The sequence below is a fragment of the Chlamydotis macqueenii genome, chromosome 8, assembly GCF_036417535.1.
Source record: "Chlamydotis macqueenii isolate bChlMac1 chromosome 8, bChlMac1.mat, whole genome shotgun sequence".
Lineage (NCBI taxonomy): Eukaryota > Metazoa > Chordata > Aves > Otidiformes > Otididae > Chlamydotis > Chlamydotis macqueenii.
The window spans coordinates 36,620,238-36,636,802 of record NC_141563.1 but is presented as its reverse complement, the minus strand read 5'-3'; the positions used below and the strand labels follow the sequence as shown (position 1 = coordinate 36,636,802).

Below are 16,565 nucleotides of genomic sequence, written 5' to 3'. Positions count from 1 at the left end.
TAAAAAAGAAAACAAAGGAAATTATTTTTTTCTGTGTTGAACCGTACAAACTAAATTCAGTAATTCATCTGACACAAAGCAAGTCACTGCAGATAATCTATTTACAAAGAAAGCACCACAAACATGCTGAAGCAACTTAAGGTAACTAGAATACATATCAATATCGGTGCACTACTCCAGCAAGAATAATTGGAAGAACCGCCCATTTTGTGATGCAGTGATGGAGGTGATGAAGGTACAAAATAAGGCAAAACAATGCATTCTGAAAATAGTATTACAGTTCCACCATCAGCTTAGCACGGCACAAATCAGCGCCACTGCCAGGTGGGGCAATGCCACTTTTTCTCCATCTCTATCTGCGCATTTCCGATTCTTCCTTCACGCTGATACAAAACTGAAAGCTCACAGTAGCGACGGGTTAGTTTTTAACAGATCCAGCTCTGACCAAACTCCGTGCCCTAAATCCCCTCCTCCACAACCAAGTTACATCCCAGCTTACACTGATGGGGGGAGCACAGTTTAAGAGAAATTATTCTTCCTATTTGAAACTGCATGCTACACAATACAGAAATTCCTGTTCTATTTAAGTTAAGGTTCACGCTTTCAAAAGGTAATCACAAATCACAATGAGAATTCCTCACAGAACAAAAGGAAAAAGCAATTTCATCTTAATCTCCAACCCAGCTCTGAGGAAAAAAGAAAACAACAACAATTATTTTGCGAGCCAGACTTTCTTCCCAAGCACGTTTGTAACACAAATTTATATGACCACAGACTACAAAACAAATACATTTTTTTGAAATATAGAAAAAAAAAAAAAAAGAGCCTTCCACAACAATCTTTATGTAACAGAGACATCCTTTCCCCTACCTTATTTGGTAACCTTACATTTATAATCAGAACAAATGTCTTCTTTCATAAAATTCTGCTTTCCCTTGCTTATAATTTTGGCAATCTTTAACATCCTGGGATGAAATTTGCATGTCAGACACGCAAACCTCATTTGTTTTGAAAATTCAAACAAATATTTCAACTATTTTTAGGAACAGACCTAATGAAGTGTTTTTTACAAAGTTAGGAGACTGACTTTCTCCTTCAGAGGGCTCCAGTACCCCTGTCACCTTCTGGAAACCGAGGTATTGTTTGGTATCGTGCACATCATCATATTACATAATACACAACGCTGTCTTCATGAAAAACCGCCCACATCTGGCCAAGAAATAATTTGGAGATCGGAAAATTTCACAACAGATACTTGTGTGTATCCACAATACTGTATCTAGATTGTACTTCTGCTAGAGCAGCAAAATCTGTACACTCAGAATTATACACAAACCTAAACCAAGATATTATGTTAGAAAACGGTAAATATAAACTCAAGTCAAAACTCATACTATTATACCAAGGTTTTCTAAAGTATTTTCTTTCTCCTTGACTTCATCTCATAAGGCCAAGCAGTCACCTGCACAAGCCACTGCCACCCAAAACACCTGGTCTAGCTATGCAGTGAAGCAAAACCTAAAATTAAAAAAATTCTGCATAATTATAAAGTTCTTTACATTAGCAGCTCTTCAAAGGGAGAAGAAATACACTGATTCTTAGGAATCAGTGACCGAAATTCACTTACCTGCCTGCCTACAATTTAAGAGAGTCTACAACGTACAAATGAAAACTCAAAATATATTTGGCTGTGTCAGCAGAAAGCAGCAGACAGAAGTAAAAAAACCACCTTGAATATTTGCATGGAGTGGATAGAAGATACTGTAGACAAGAAGTTTTGCTCTTCTAACAGTGTATAGTCTAAAGAAAATATAGACTACATATAGTTTTCAGATGGAAACACCACAGCCTATTTTCCCATGCTTGCTAGCATCCAGATATGTTTTAGTCTATGTGCAGTATCACTGCTGACTTGGAAGAAATAGCTTTTTAGGCAGCGTTAGCTTTAAAAAGCAGTAGTGCACGAAAAAGTCAAATCGTATCTGCCCAGTTAAGCAGACTGGACCTCACGTTAAGCGGGTAAGCATTAAAAACATTTTTGCAAAATGCTGCGCCGTGCCACAGAAAGTTTTGCTAACGACTACAGTTTAAAAATCTTTCTTTGCAAAGGTTATCTCAACAAATTCCAGCGTACAGCATTGCTAGCATATACCGAGCTAAAGAACATCAGAATCAGCCAACCAAATATATTTGGTATATTTTGTTTGTCCAGTAAACAAACTGCAAATCAACAAATTCAAACTGTTTATTTCTGGCAGACAACGATGCGAATAAGGTAGACAATACCGCATGCTGAGTGCAAGGGAAAAATAAGAGAAAGACAAACATCACTAAGAAGACCTTAGCTAGTTTTAAAATAAAGACTAAGTCTTCCTTAATAATAATTCTGTTGTAACAAACAGGAAAGAAATGAGCATTGCAAATGCAGATTGTAGCCGCCACTAGCAGCAAGGGGAACGTAACCGAAGCTAAACCGCTCGTATGAACTGCGACAGTCCAGCAAAAGCAGAACAGCAACAGTAAGCAATTCACCAGGGCAGCGGAGACGCCGTCACCCGGTCTGCGGGCCGCGCGGAAGTCCCGGCGCAGCTCTCCCGTCCTCGTTACGCGGCAGCCTCACCCAGGGCGTGAAGTCCCTCGCCAACGCGCCCAGCCTCAACCGAGAGCGGGAAGCTATGGAGACCTCATCCTCACGCGAGGGTCCTGGGATCCGAGGGTCCTTAACTGCCGCCCCCCACCTCCCTGGTTATTTTTTGACGCAAGAGGGGCATTTCATGAGGGGTCTCGGGAAATGGTTTATGCATTTATACATCAGTAGTGCCAGTCTGTGCTCTGCAGCGGTAATCCACTGGGGAATTCTGGCTGGCCCTTGCCGATTCACCAGCTTTACCCCAGTCTAACCTGGGAAGGAAAGTTCTGGGGAAAGGCCTCAAGTGCAAAGGAAAGGAAAGAAGAAAAAGGAGCGTACAAATCAGGGATAACAGGAGCGTCAGGGAGCCGTGCCTCCAAAAATGGAAGAAATCAGGGTGGTCAGTGAGAAGAGGCTCACGGTACCATTATGGTTGTGTCCAGAAAAACAACTGTGACTGCACAGAAATCCTCAACAAGCAGAGCAGGCTTCGCTCTAACCTCTGCCCTGAAGCATCCTTCGGATTCATGTATACCTTGTATGGTTTTATGTACACGTGAGCATGCATAGATTTTTATGTTATTCATACATAAATGTTGGATTCTGTTGTTTCAGTCCCACTGGAAGTTTCTGTCATCCCTTAGAAGTTTTCAGGACGGAAAAGACATAATTCCCCTCTTCAAGGATAAGCATCCAGAGAACTACAGGCTGGACAGCCTCACCCCCACCCCCAGGCAGGCGATGGAACAAACCCTCCTGGAAACCAGCTCCCAACACACGAGGAGGCGATGGGAGCGGGCAGCGTGGATGGACAAAAGGGAAATCATGCCTGAGCAGCCTGAGAACCTCCCTCAATGAGAGGACTGGCATGCTGGATGACGGGAGTGCAGGGGGATACTGTCAATCTTCCCTTCAGCAAGGCTTTTCACGCCATCTCCTGTAACTGATGAACATCCTGGACAAGCAGGGACACGGATGGAAAAGTCGCTGCACAGCCCAGCTCAAAGGGTTGTGACAAGCAGCACAGCCCAGCTGGGTGCCAGCGACAGGGGGCAGGGCTCAGGGGCTGAGGCTGGGGCTAATAACCTCCAGCATCCTCATCAGGGACCTGGATGACGGGACAGAGGGCACCCTCGGCCTGTTTGCGGCCAACACAACAGCGGGAGGAGCGGTGGATACAGCAGATGAGCGTGCTGCCAGTCAGAGGGATCTCGCCAGGCTGCAGAAACAGGCCAGCAGAAACCTCATGGAGCTCAACACAGAAAGGCTTTAATGCGTGGAGGAATCACCTCCTGCTGCAGGCACCAGTACAGGCTGGGTTCCAACTAGCAGGAAAGTACCTTTGTAGAGTAGCTTGGAGATCCTGGTGAACACTTGAGCTGAACACAAATCAGCAACGTATCCTGTGACAAAGACATCCTGTGTTTTACAAAGAGCAACCAGCACTGGTGAAACCACATCGGAAACGTAATAGTCCTGAAACAGGAGGTTGCAAGGCAGGCCTGGAGATTGTCTAAGCTCAACCATGTGCTCAAAGCAGGGCCACCGATAACGGGCTGCTCAGGATCTCATCCAGACAGGTTTTAATAGCCCCAGGGATGGACACTCCCCAATCTCCCTGGACAACTTGATCTACTTTCCGATCACCCTTAAAATAAACTAAAAAGTAGTAAAGTATTTTCTTATTTTTAACTGGAATTTCCTGATTTTCAGTGTGAGCCCATTGTCTGTCGTCCTGCCTCTGAGCACCACTGAGAGGGGTCTGGCTCCCTCATCTCCACTCCCCCATCAGACGTCCCTACCCAAGGATAAGACCCTCCCTGAGCCCTCTCCTCTCCAGGCTGAGCAGCCCCAGCTCTCCTTCGCATTTCAGGTGCTCCAGACCCTCAGGCACCTCTGCAGCTTTTGCTGGACTCCCTCCAGTCAGTGCCTGTCTCTCCTGTCCTGGGGGAATGCAGCTCTGGACCCAGTGCTCCAGACAGGTCTGGCTGAGAGAGGCTGGGCTGCTCAGCCTGGAAAAGAGATGGCTCAGGAGGATCTGATCCATGCGCACAAATATCCGATGGAAGGGTGTACAGAAGACTGAGTCAGTTTCTTCTCAACAGCATCCAGTGACAAGAGTCAACGGGCACAGAAATATATTTAAATGTAAAGAAAAGCTTTCTTCGCTGTAAGAGTGATAAAACACGAGCCCAGAGAGGTTGTGGTGTCTGCATTGGAGGTATACGAAACCAGACTGGCAACGGTCCCGGGCAACCTGCTCTAGTTGATCCTGCTTTGAGCAACGAATTGGTCTTGATTATCTCCAGATGCCCCTTCCAACTTCAACAATTCTGTAACTAAACACTCCAATATATACTGCAGTGGAGCCTACCACAGTGAAGCATTTTCCTGTCGAGAGCAGACACAAAACCACAGTGGGGCAGAAAAAGATCTTATAGAAGTCAAGCGCACTTTAAGAAACCAAGTTCAGCTTTCAGTATTCTGAAATAGTACAGAGAAGGTATGGCAGCTCAAGCAAGCAAAGAGCCTTCCCTACAGGCTGAAATGCTGCTAATACAACCACCTCCTTCACAGCTTCAGCAGCTTTGCTAAAATCAATGCCTCTAGAGTCCAGAAGGACTTCCATGACTTTTAAAGAACTCCACAATATACACCTAGTACAATCCTAGCCTACGGAAGGAAAAAAAAAAAAAAATACAAACCCCCAAACCAGAAAATCTGCAGAAACCCCATCACCTCAGGAAACATTAAGTCCATTTCAGGTGACCTCACATAATTGAGACATTCCTTGAGAGGCTCTAGCTTATTCTTTGCCGCAGACTTCCTTTTATGAGAACAGCCTGTGGGCCTCTATTCCTTTCTCCTAAGCTTTGCCTACCGTATCTACCTAGCCTGTCCTAGTTTGTGGATTATCATCCCCGCATTTCATACGTTTCTAGCCTAAGTGATGCACTGCCAATCATTTTCTGCCTTCTATTTCTAGCTAGATGCAGTGTCACATTACATCTCATCTATATTAATGGCCAGCTGCTGCCTAAAGTAGTCGTCTGACCTCTTCCTGGTGGTCTCCATGTGCTTCTGCCACTTGTGCCAGGTCCAGCAACCACGAAGCTGCAGCATGTGCTGGTTCAGCAAACCAGTCTCAAAAAACCCCACTAACATTAGTTTCCCATCTTATGAGTGAGCTGAAGCACTTCATCTCGGGCCTTTGCAATTGCCAGACACGCTGGAAACAATCTAGAGCACGAGTCTGAAGCTAGACACACACAGAAGAGTGTGTGGCAGGAGATCAGGAGCCACCCTTTCAGTGACAATCTGCTAGTATTACACATAAGGAGAAAGAGCATCCTGTGATTAAAGAGCTGTTTCAAGACAATTCCTGCAACTCTTGATTATTCAGCCTTATTTCCTCACCTCCAAGCCATCTCAACTCTGGCCAGGATAGAACAGATGGCTTTGAGGGCATTTGCTGATCAAAATTTCCTGGCAGTAGTTAAAGATCATATGGCTACGTTGGTATCATCAGATCTTAAGTCCTACTTAAGCCGTGGTATGTCAACATAACAGCAAGTCCCGTGAAAAGGATACCCCTGTTCTTCAGTGGCTTTGCATTGTCTGCTGTAGCAATTCACAGAGAAGCACAAAGCACTTTTCTGCCTCAAGGGCACTCGTGGGAACAAAGAGCTGCTACCTATAAAAAGATAATGGTGTCCAAGGCCCAACAGAGGAAAACTACGGGATGCTTACAACAGATGGGTCGACACTCTCAAATCGTGCTATGCATAGCAGCATCAGAAAAGAGAACAGTGAACGTTGAGGGTTCAAAAGAATGAAAAATCATTCCTGAACTCCTAACTCACGGACAGCTAGGAACAACTCCAGCGAACAAGGGGGTCCTGCTGCACGGACACACTGTTGAGCATACTTGTTAATGCTCCAGATGAGCAACTTGAAGGAAATACCAGTTCTGAGATATGAAGAATACAAACCTTATGATAAAGAGAAAAGGACAAGACACTGAGCAACAAAACATCAGGCTTGGGTGGCACTAAAGGAATCCGGTTTTATTTCATGTGTATTTTTAGGAGTCTCAGGAAAGACACACAGAGTAGGTGTTTTCAGAAGGTTTGCAACACTTGCAGCAACAAGAGAGCCAAAAGATCACATCCGATCCTTTCCCCAGTGTATGGATATGGGAACAAATGGAACTGAAGTTGGCCAGTCTCTTTCAGACACCTTTGGAACGGCAAGTGGTGAACCTAGCAGATGCATATCAGACATGGAAAAATACCTAGATCTACAGTGTTACTCTGACAACAAGAACTCGCTGGACTCTGGGATGTCTGTACCACCATAATTTGCAATGGAAGTTAAACAGCTACAGTAAAACTGAATTAGCATCATGACAGGTTTATTTAATGCAAACAGCCTTCTGGAGACAGCAGTTTTGCGTAGTTTATTTTTGAACCGACTGCTTCAGAAGCAGAGGTATGCTTCCAGGCAATGCCCACTTCTGCAGGCTGGCAGGAGATTTTCGTGTCTTACTCCAATGCTTCATAGCTGCTTGGACTGGAATGTGAGACTCCAAAATGGGAAAGCTGTGGAAGTAATGCATTGCATTTTCTCTTTACGTTCCTCCTATAGCCTGCAAAGGAACACCAGAACAGAACTGACAGGACGCTACACAGTTTCACTTCTACCTACAAAACTACTGTTGTAATTGCTAGCATCTTTCAAGCTGTTTAATATAATGGATTAATAACAAAGCATCTTATAATTAGCAGTATCTGCAGTCCCTACAAGACAATGACAAATACGCATCCTGTTCAAATTTATTCAGTTATCTTTAATAGCTCTTTGAGTGTTACATAAACCAGTTAAAAACTAAAATTAAATTTTGTCTATATTGATAGCAATAAGCCTGACAAACTCATCAAGTAGACGCTCAGCTCTTTTGAATTCTGCTACAAGAAAATATCGAGTTGCAGCAGCTTGCTTTAGCAACATTTAGGGCACAGAAAACTTCAATATTAAACTGGCAACCAAACCTTAAAATGCAGCAGCGTTACCTATTTTATAACAACAGAAAGAATGAGGCATGAGCACCACACGTAGAGAATACACGTGATTACCTCACAAGTGATGTTGAAGCCGCACACGTATAAAGCTACATTTCACTAAGCAGACTAATTAAAAGTAAATTACTGATATGCAAATAGTAACTTGTATTCTGTTCATAACATAACTCACATTTGTTCCCAAAATGCAAATAAACAGTTACATGAATAACATTCAAAGACTGCATGAAAACCGAAGGGTTGAATACACAAGGTTTAGAAACTCACTTTGTACACCCTGAAGCTCAAATTATTTGAGAACAGAAGCTCAACAGCTAAAAAAAAAATTGTAAGACCCATGCCTGAACTGTTGAAGTCTCAAAACTGACTGCGGCAGCCATTTAACAAGCTCTCCAGTGAGCTAAGCTAAATGATGGCCTGGAGAAAACGACTAGTTAAAATGGGGAAGAACATCCTTTACTCAAGAGGGCACGTGTCCCTTTTCATAAACAGGTATTTCAGCGGAAGGCTTAGCAGTTCCAGCCTGGCTCTCTCTCCCCGAGTTGTATATTAAAGTAACTGAAGTGTCAGAGAACGGCAACATCCAAGCCTTTCTGCACACATAACGGAAGCTTTTATATACGTGGACTTTCTTCTTTAAATTCAGTTGCTAAATGAGAAAATTCTTGTATTTCCAGAACACAAAGATCAAGTGCAACGTTTCAGCCAACTGACCTCAAACGTGTACATCTAAGCCCTGGAACTACCACCTTAGCAAAAGATCCCCTGACCTGGCCATCCCCTTCCTAGTCTCGATTCCACTTCAGAGTTTATAAAGTCAACTTTCCCCCCCACAGCAGGGCAGCCGAGCAGAAGAACAAGTTGCCCACTCTCTTTCCTTGGAGGTTTTCAAGACTGGAGACTGAGCAAGCCGTACAGACCTCAGGGCAGACCCTGCTGTGAGCAGAAGGTTGGACCAGAGACCTCCTGAGGACCGTTCCACCCCAAATTATGTCATAATTGTGAATTTTGAGATTTTGCAGGTAGACCTGAAAAATTACTGATTTGCTCCCTTCCCTCTCCCTGTGTGTTGCTTCTGAGAAAAATACTGGGTAAGGTTTGGTTCTGTTCATTACTACATATTAAGAAAAAAAAAAAAAGGAACTAAAAAAATTCAGCCTCAGTTTTTCTGGAGAAGCTGCCTGATTGGTTTCAGAGTGCCTAACTGGCAAGAACCACAGGTCAGGTTTTATTGCGGCTGACTCAGGCCTGTATCAATCTACCTAAATCCCTTCACCAAGAAAAGACTGGGAAGGGGAAGCAGATGATACACAGTATTTCACAGGGGATATTGTTAAAGTAGAGCTTTCAGACACTTGGTTGCAACACGGCTCCCTAAATCCACAAGCAAGCTGCGGTCTTTCTTAAGTAGCCTTTTAAAGTCAAATTTCCCAGTGAAGTCACTGTATCACCTGGGGACATCTTCAATATTATGAATACTGGTGAAAATTATTAAATAGAAAGGTATTTCTACTGCACCTCTAACAAAAGTAGTAGCTGCTACTTTAAAAAAATAAAATAAAATAAAATAAAGGGCAGCAGTGATTCAGGGGAACACAGAAGGCTGAAGGATGTCGGGTGACGACTCTCCCTGGGGTGATTTAACTTTCTCCAGCCTGCTATCTGCTCCGCACTTCTGTCAGAGGTTATCACACCACAGCAGGAGCCACAAAGCAAAGGTGTGCCCCAAGCAAATCTGTACAAACTTACAGGCTTCCAAAAAGCACTGCTGTCATGCTTTTCTTTCTGCCACGCTTGCTGTAGAAGGAGTTGCCTCCAGCAACAGGAAGCAGCACCTTGAAAGTCCAGGAGAAGAACAGGGCAGGACAGATGACGATGACATAAGACTGTCAGGGCAGCTTCCGATCACCCAGTAGATCTCTGAAGGAGAGGGACTAACCACCTCGCCGGCCTGAATGCTCACCCCCAGGTGAGCACAGACCTCTGCAACAGGTACTGAAGAGCAGATGTAGCTACATTTTTCAGGGCTCCAAGTCAGAAGAAGAGATAGCATACTTTAGGGTGGGAAAAGCAGCTCCTGTCCAACGGCTTACGACCACGCTGCTGCTGAATCATCTACTGAAATCACACAACAACTTGACACAGTTACAATAAAGTGGAACTGATTCTCATTCTCCTTCAAGTAGAGAAGATGACTGGAACGAGGACCCACCAGCTGCATCCCAGGGTAGTCACCCCTGCTCAAGAACCAGTGGACACTGATTTACCTAAAGGACCGAGTCATCAGAAAAACCAGATGAGAGCTGATGCTGTAAGGCTGAGGAAGACTGCGAGGTGGAGGAAGCTGCAGCCAAAGGGGAATGTCGTGGTTGACAGGACTTGCTCAGGTAGACAGGACATTACGTTCACTAGAATTTCACCGAGAGAACTTTCATTTTCAAGGAGTGTTATGAAGCACAACCACAACAGTCAATCAGAACACCACCTCTGTCTTGTCTGAAGCACACACTTTCAACTGGACATCTTCTAAATATTTATTGTTCATTTCCATTACAAAGTACAGCATCAGCCTCAACTTCTTGTAATATTTTGAAACTTCTTACTAAGAAAAATCGAAAGTCCAGGGAGTGAGCATATCCTACCACAGGATTTCAGGTGAAACCAGATACTGTCACAAGCCAGGCACCACAAGAAAATATTCTTAACCATGATTCGTGACACAAGTGGCTTAGCAGCAGGGCTTCCGGTCAGGAAAAAAAAATAAAAAAGAAACAAACTTATCAACAATTCCACTGTCTGCCTAAAATCCATCCGCTGTATTAGAAAGAACCCTAAGTCCCAAGCAGTAAGCCCACAAACAATATTCTATCACACAAAGAAGTCCACAAAACTCTTCTATTACAACAGAAAAACACCCCTCTTTTCCAAGATTAGAAATGCAAAATGCTGAATGCTATTGTCTTCCCTTCAACAGCAGCTCAGAAAAACCAAGCGAATTCAATCAGTGACTACAGCCAACCACTTCGGAGTTTATATTCTCACCAAGGAAGTGAGAAAACTGAATTCCCAGATCTACATTAGGCTCACAGATACCTCTGTGAAGTATTCTACAAAAACTGCCCCAAAATTAAGCAAACAAAAAAGACAGTTAGCTAAAGCTAAGATCAAAACTCCTCAACAAGACGGACTGATGTGAATCACCAATTTTAATCACGATTTAGATCAGTCAGCAGGAAACCTCGATTTAATCTGTTTTGACCTTATTCTGTATCCAGGCATTGCCCAAAAGCTCTGTCCTCCCTGACTGTTAAAACATCTCAATTTGCAGCCACATTAGTGACGGTGTTAACTTTACCACCGCTTCCCGCGGGGAGGCTATTACACATTTATGCATATTGTTTTAAAGTGAGAGCACAGCTTCATAAAAACACAGAGATTAAGAATGTAAAAAAAGTTATTAGGAATGGTTATTGCATCACGTTAATGTTATGTCCTGAAGTTGTTTCGAGCTGCATATGAAATCTAGAAAGCAGCTAAATTCAAAGTTTAAAAGTCTTCAGCTGAAAAGCAGCATACCATTCAGAAAAAAGGACATTTGACCAGACATTATGAACTTAAAATTTAATTTAAATTTTAATTAAATCTAATTAATTTACCACACTTATTAAAGCAGTGCCACACAATGTTAATACACAGATTTTCTTGTCAAAAGCAACTAAACTTTCAGAAAGCCAAACAACATTAAAGTGCACTCAAAGAAATCAGACTGAGTCAGCTTAACCGTCCACCAGCACCAGAAGAGAAGTGGTCCTGCTCCTCTCCAAGACAGGCATGCTCCTGCTTCTTCCCATACTTGCCTGACACCTGAGGAAGCCGATTCAAATTTTTAACCCCACAGAAATTCACTCTGCAGAAGGAAAAACTTCAGTTCTTATTCCAGGCAGGTCAGGAAGCTGAATAATCTCATTGAGGGGTGAGAAACAGCAGGAGCTGGCATGAAGGTGGTCAACTGCCTGCCCAAGAGCTGGGAGAAACAGGACCACATTTTCCAGCAGCTGTGAACGGTCAGAGCCCACACGACAAGGATACTGTCTGAGGAGAAGCAGAGTCAATCTCATCGCTTGACGTTTTTGGAAGGAGGCATACCTCATCCTCCTGCTGACCCCCACGTGGGGCTCTGCTGCCCCACGCCCCCCCGACACCAGCTCTGCTTTCTGTTGGATGTTTCCATCAGCTGACACAGCTGGCCACCCTGCAGGGAGCTTTTCCCTTCTTTCTAAGCGAGCGAGCTGCATCAACCCTCAGCGGAATTTCAGGGAGCATCTACGCAAAGGCAGCAGAAGGAGCAGGATCTCCCCTTTCCGGCAACTAGGAGCTGTTAGACCACCTCAGCTGCCGTCCATCCCCCCTCAACCCCTAATTTAAATCAGCTTGAAATGTAAACCAAGCTATGCCAATCAAAACCAGGGATTTGGTCCCTACCCCTCCCACCCCACCTCTGACCAAACACAACCACCCTCTTTCCCACGCAGCAGCCCTGGTATTTCTCTTATTCTTCACCAAGTCAGTTAAAAAAAAAGCATCAACCCTCATCATTTTCCCATTAGTCTTGCCTGTTTAGTATCCTGGCAAGCGCCTGTTGCAACCTGACTGGTGCATCCTATCACAGGACAAAATAAAGTAACAGCAGGGATGCAGCACTTCTGGAAACTGCGGTAGGTATTCAGCTGCCTATCTTTTCAACACAGAAGTCTGACCCCAGCTCTTCAAGGTTCCGGAATCAGATGATCTCAGTCTCACTTACATTTTATTCACACGTTATAACGGCTGAACAAACAAAAAACAAACATTCTCTTTCAACCTCTAATCAAGCTGTTAAGCTAAAAAAAAAAAAATATTCTCAATAGGCATTGAAATACTTGTATTTGGAAAAAAATATGTCTGTATCAGCATTCACTGCACCACAAAGACTACATAAGCAGCTTAATGCAGGATACGGTGATATTCACAAAGCTGAGCTGATCTTAAGTTAGAGATGTTTTCTCTCAGACTTACGACTAGAACAATCTTCTAATGTGTTGGAATATTAGGATTCAAAGCAGTCACGTGAGCATGCTTCAAAGTAAAATGAAACCGTAAGACAGGTTATTAATCTCAAATCTAAAGCCAGTTTCATATATATTCAAAATATCTTTTTTTTCTTGTCTGTCCTGTAGTCAAGCTGGTAAGCTTCTACAAAAGTGAAACAGCATTTTTTGTTAATTTAGTTTCACTTTCTGGATTCATCTACTTACTAATCCAGCTCAGAGCTCCTGTCTGAAGAGCCTTCCCGTCAAATTCAGAAAGTTTCATATGGAGATTGTTTATTTTTGAAGGTTTCTATCTCTAGCGTTAAAACCTAACTGATTCTCTAGAAGGTAAAGTTCCTGACCGAAGGATGAGTTCCTGCGCGTTCCTTCAGAAGAGTCAGCACCAGATTTTTCCACTGGGGAGGCGCAGGGAAGAGGGCAGGAGGCGCGGGGAAGAGGGCAGGAGGCGCGGGGAAGAGGGCAGGAGGCGCGGGGAAGAGGGCAGGAGGCGCGGCAGCAGCCCTATATTTTCAAACCCAGGCTCCTTGTCTGCTGAGACAGGCAAGTCCTAGGGCTGCCCAATTTATCGGTCTTCCCTCACTCTCTCTCAACACAGCCTTATGCAGCGCGTTACTTTCCTCACACAGCCCTTTCTCCAGCGTACCTGGTACACCACCACGTAGCGCCAGTCACCTTCAGTTCCTCTGGGCAGACGGCTGACACCAGAGCTTCGGCGGCGACGCCGTGCTATGGACACTTCCCATCCTACCCCCTGTATATTTCCTAAATTGTGCTAGGAACCATATTCAGGAGATTGCTCCTAGCTTAAATCATTGAAAAAGCACTCTTTCTCAAAATTCTGTTTCCTGATCCAGAACGCAGTGCAGCCATGCACACAGTCATCTGCACAATTCAACGGCTGTGAGCGAATGGCAGCCGAGCCTACGCTGCTGCCGCCGCCCCTGTGCCGCTGAACTCATCCCAAAGGTGGATCAAAGCTTTCACAGCCCTTTTATGCTGCTCCTGCCCCTCAACCTGAAATAAAGAAGCCAAAACAGGACAAAGAATTCATCCTAGCTTTCTTCAAAAAAGAAAAACGCTAAGGGGGGAGAAAAAAAACCCTCTTCCTTTCTTAGCAAGATATCAAGACCAACATGTAATAAAAGCCTTACCCGTTGGAACAACATCTATAAAGTGAAAAATCAAACCTGCCTGACCTCCAAACCCCACGGACTTTTTATTGCTCTCTGCAGCACGAACCCCCTACAACCCTCAGTGCTATCACCGCTGTAACGTCAATATGAGTACGTGACAATACAGAATAGGAAGTAATTCAGCAAACTGCCTGTGGTTCTTTAGCAACATGGCGAACTCCAGCTCCCACCAGAAGACAGCTAGCACGAATATTTCACAATAACGCTGTGTTTAAATAACAAAACTTACAAGCAATTGGTGAAACTTGAGACAAAGATCCTGAATACTGTAATGCCTAGATCAGCATGGGCCCCCAACATGTCTCTCCAACTTTACGATGACAGGAGTTTACTAGCCACATTTTTTTTTTGGCCAAGAAATTACTCAAGGATCAGATCTGTGACTCTCTGTCCCTCAAGATACAGAAAAACACAGACAGGCAGACTCTTTTAACTTCTAAGATGAGATTAGTGCATTTCATACCAATAACAGGAAGAACGCTCCATTACAGTTTTAATCTGGGAGACAAGGCTAAAATAAATTTAACTAAAAATTCACACATATTCAGGAATTTCAAGGGAAGGGGGAAGAAACCTCATCTGTAAAATATTCTAATCCTGACACCTCCAACCACCCCCAGTCCAGCTGGAAGAAACTCCTGTCCCATCAAAATTAAAAAAAAAAATTTTAATAGTATACCTTTCAAATAAGCACTTCCAATTCATTTGTCAACACCGTTCCAGCAGCAAACTACCTTAAGATTGGAACCTTGGGACAATCTGAAGAGAACTTAGTGAAATATCTATTCATCTGTCCCAACTTGCCTCCTAAGAAGCAAAAGAGCTGCTCCTTCCAGATCCTATCGGGATGGACACATCCACACCGCAATAACCGGACGCGTACCTCGCTCTGCCTCCCCCAGAAGAAAACAGGTCCACAAGCCTCTTCCCATTTCCTGCAAGTCCCCTCAACAGTCCTTCTCCCTTTTTCAGGAGAAGGGTCTCCCTCCCAGCAGACTGGAAGGGCTGCCCCTCTACCTATAAAGGCGATTCTCCTTTGTCTTAGCGATCACGAAAAGATATTTAAATAAAATAAATATCGGTTTTATCCTCCAGCAATGCTGCTGCGATCGAAGCGCGGGGAGAAACGATTCTTTCAGGCTGGGACAGCGGGAGCGGCAGGAAGCGCATCCCTCTCCGCCCCGAAGGGATGACACTCCCCCGCGCCCCAGCAGGTAACTACCCCACTTCCTACCCCCCCAAAGATGAACCCCGTCCCACGGAAGGCACAGGCCCTGCTCCCCCGCCCCGCAGCGCAGCCCCGACCCTCGCTGAGCCGAGGGCTCCCCTCCAGCATCCCCCCCCCCACCCCCCCGGTACATCCCCAGCTCCCCGGGCCCGCGGACGAAGCACAGACCCCCGCCCGGCGGGCGACCACCTCCCGGTGCCGCCCGAGGGCGGCAGGCTCGGTTTGCCAGCTTCCCCCCCCCCTCCCCGGGCCGCGCTCGGGTCCCGCCCGCGCCCCCGCCGCCACCGAGGCGGGCCCGGCCCCCCGCCGGGGCAAGGCTCCCCCGTCCCGGGGCAGCAAGCCGGGGAGGGGAGCGGGCGGGGACACCGGAACGGCTCCCCGGGGGCCCGCCGCGGCCTCCACCGGCCCCATAAGTAACTTGTGGGACGCTCCGCCCGGCCCCGGCCCCGCGCAACAAGTTCCCCGGGCAGGCCCCCGCCCCGCCGCTCTCACCTCCGCCATGTTCGCTGCGCGGGCCGGGCTGGGCGGGCGGAGGAAGGGAGGGAGGGGACGGACGGGGAGGAGGGGGCGGGGAGGGGGTCACATCGCCGCCGCGGCGGAGGGAGCGGCGCCGGCGGGTCACGGTCTGCGCGGCGGCGGCGGCGGCGGCCGGGGAGCGGGCGGAGGGGGCACGCCGCGCACTACGTCACCGCGCACAGCTCCGCCCCGCCCCTTCCCGCCTGTCACTCAAAGCTCAGGCCACGCCCCCGCCCGCCCGCCCGCCGCGGGGCCGGCAGCGAGCGCGGCCATTTCCTCCGTGACGGGACCGGCTTGTGAAACCGGCTGCCCCGCGCGTGGGGGGCCGCTCCCACCCGCCTCGGCTCCTCACCCGGCCGTCGTTACTCACGCGGTGGAGCCGCACAGGCGTGGAGGTTGCCTCACCGGCGACCCGGCCCGTCACCGGGAGACGCTGGGGTGGGATAAGACCGACAGCGCTAGCTCGGTCCTACGTCAAGGAGGAAAAAAAAAAAAAAAAAAAAAAGAAAAAAAAACACCCAGGCGTGCAACTTTGCTGACTCAAGCAAACGAGAGGGGGGAAAAAAAAAAAAAAAAACACAAAACCCAAACACAAAACCCCAAACCCCTCAAGCTCCCCCAAAAAGCCCAACCTGCCCCGATCCTCGCCACCGGGCCCGAGTTTCAGGGCGGGCGCTCCCGTGTCCCCCGGGCCGCCGAGGACCTTTGTGCTTCGGTGACAAAGGGGGAGCGGGGGCTGCCGCGGCCCTGACGGCAGGGGAGGAGCCCCGGGCTGGGCAGGGGGCGGGCGCCCCGGGGTGTTGGGCGAGGCGGGCTCCGCGGCAGGCC

The 16,565-nt window shown here is 46.6% G+C and overlaps 1 protein-coding gene across 4 annotated transcripts in view; it reads right to left on the bottom strand.

Annotated features, from left to right (window-relative positions):
* The window catches only part of MIER1 (MIER1 transcriptional regulator), a 37,005-nt gene extending 20,505 nt beyond the window's left edge, over positions 1-16,500 (bottom strand). For 3 of the 4 annotated variants that reach the window (XM_086752919.1, XM_086752922.1, XM_086752923.1), the window contains exon 1: positions 15,714-15,863. In XM_086752919.1, coding sequence (XP_086609045.1) covers positions 15,714-15,722 — 9 coding nt within the window. In that variant the 5' untranslated portion in view covers positions 15,723-15,863. Of the gene's footprint in view, positions 1-15,713; positions 15,864-16,107 lie in introns of those variants that run through there. The other variant, XM_086752920.1, reaches the window with a different exon arrangement.
* Positions 16,501-16,565: the final 65 nt, after the last annotated feature.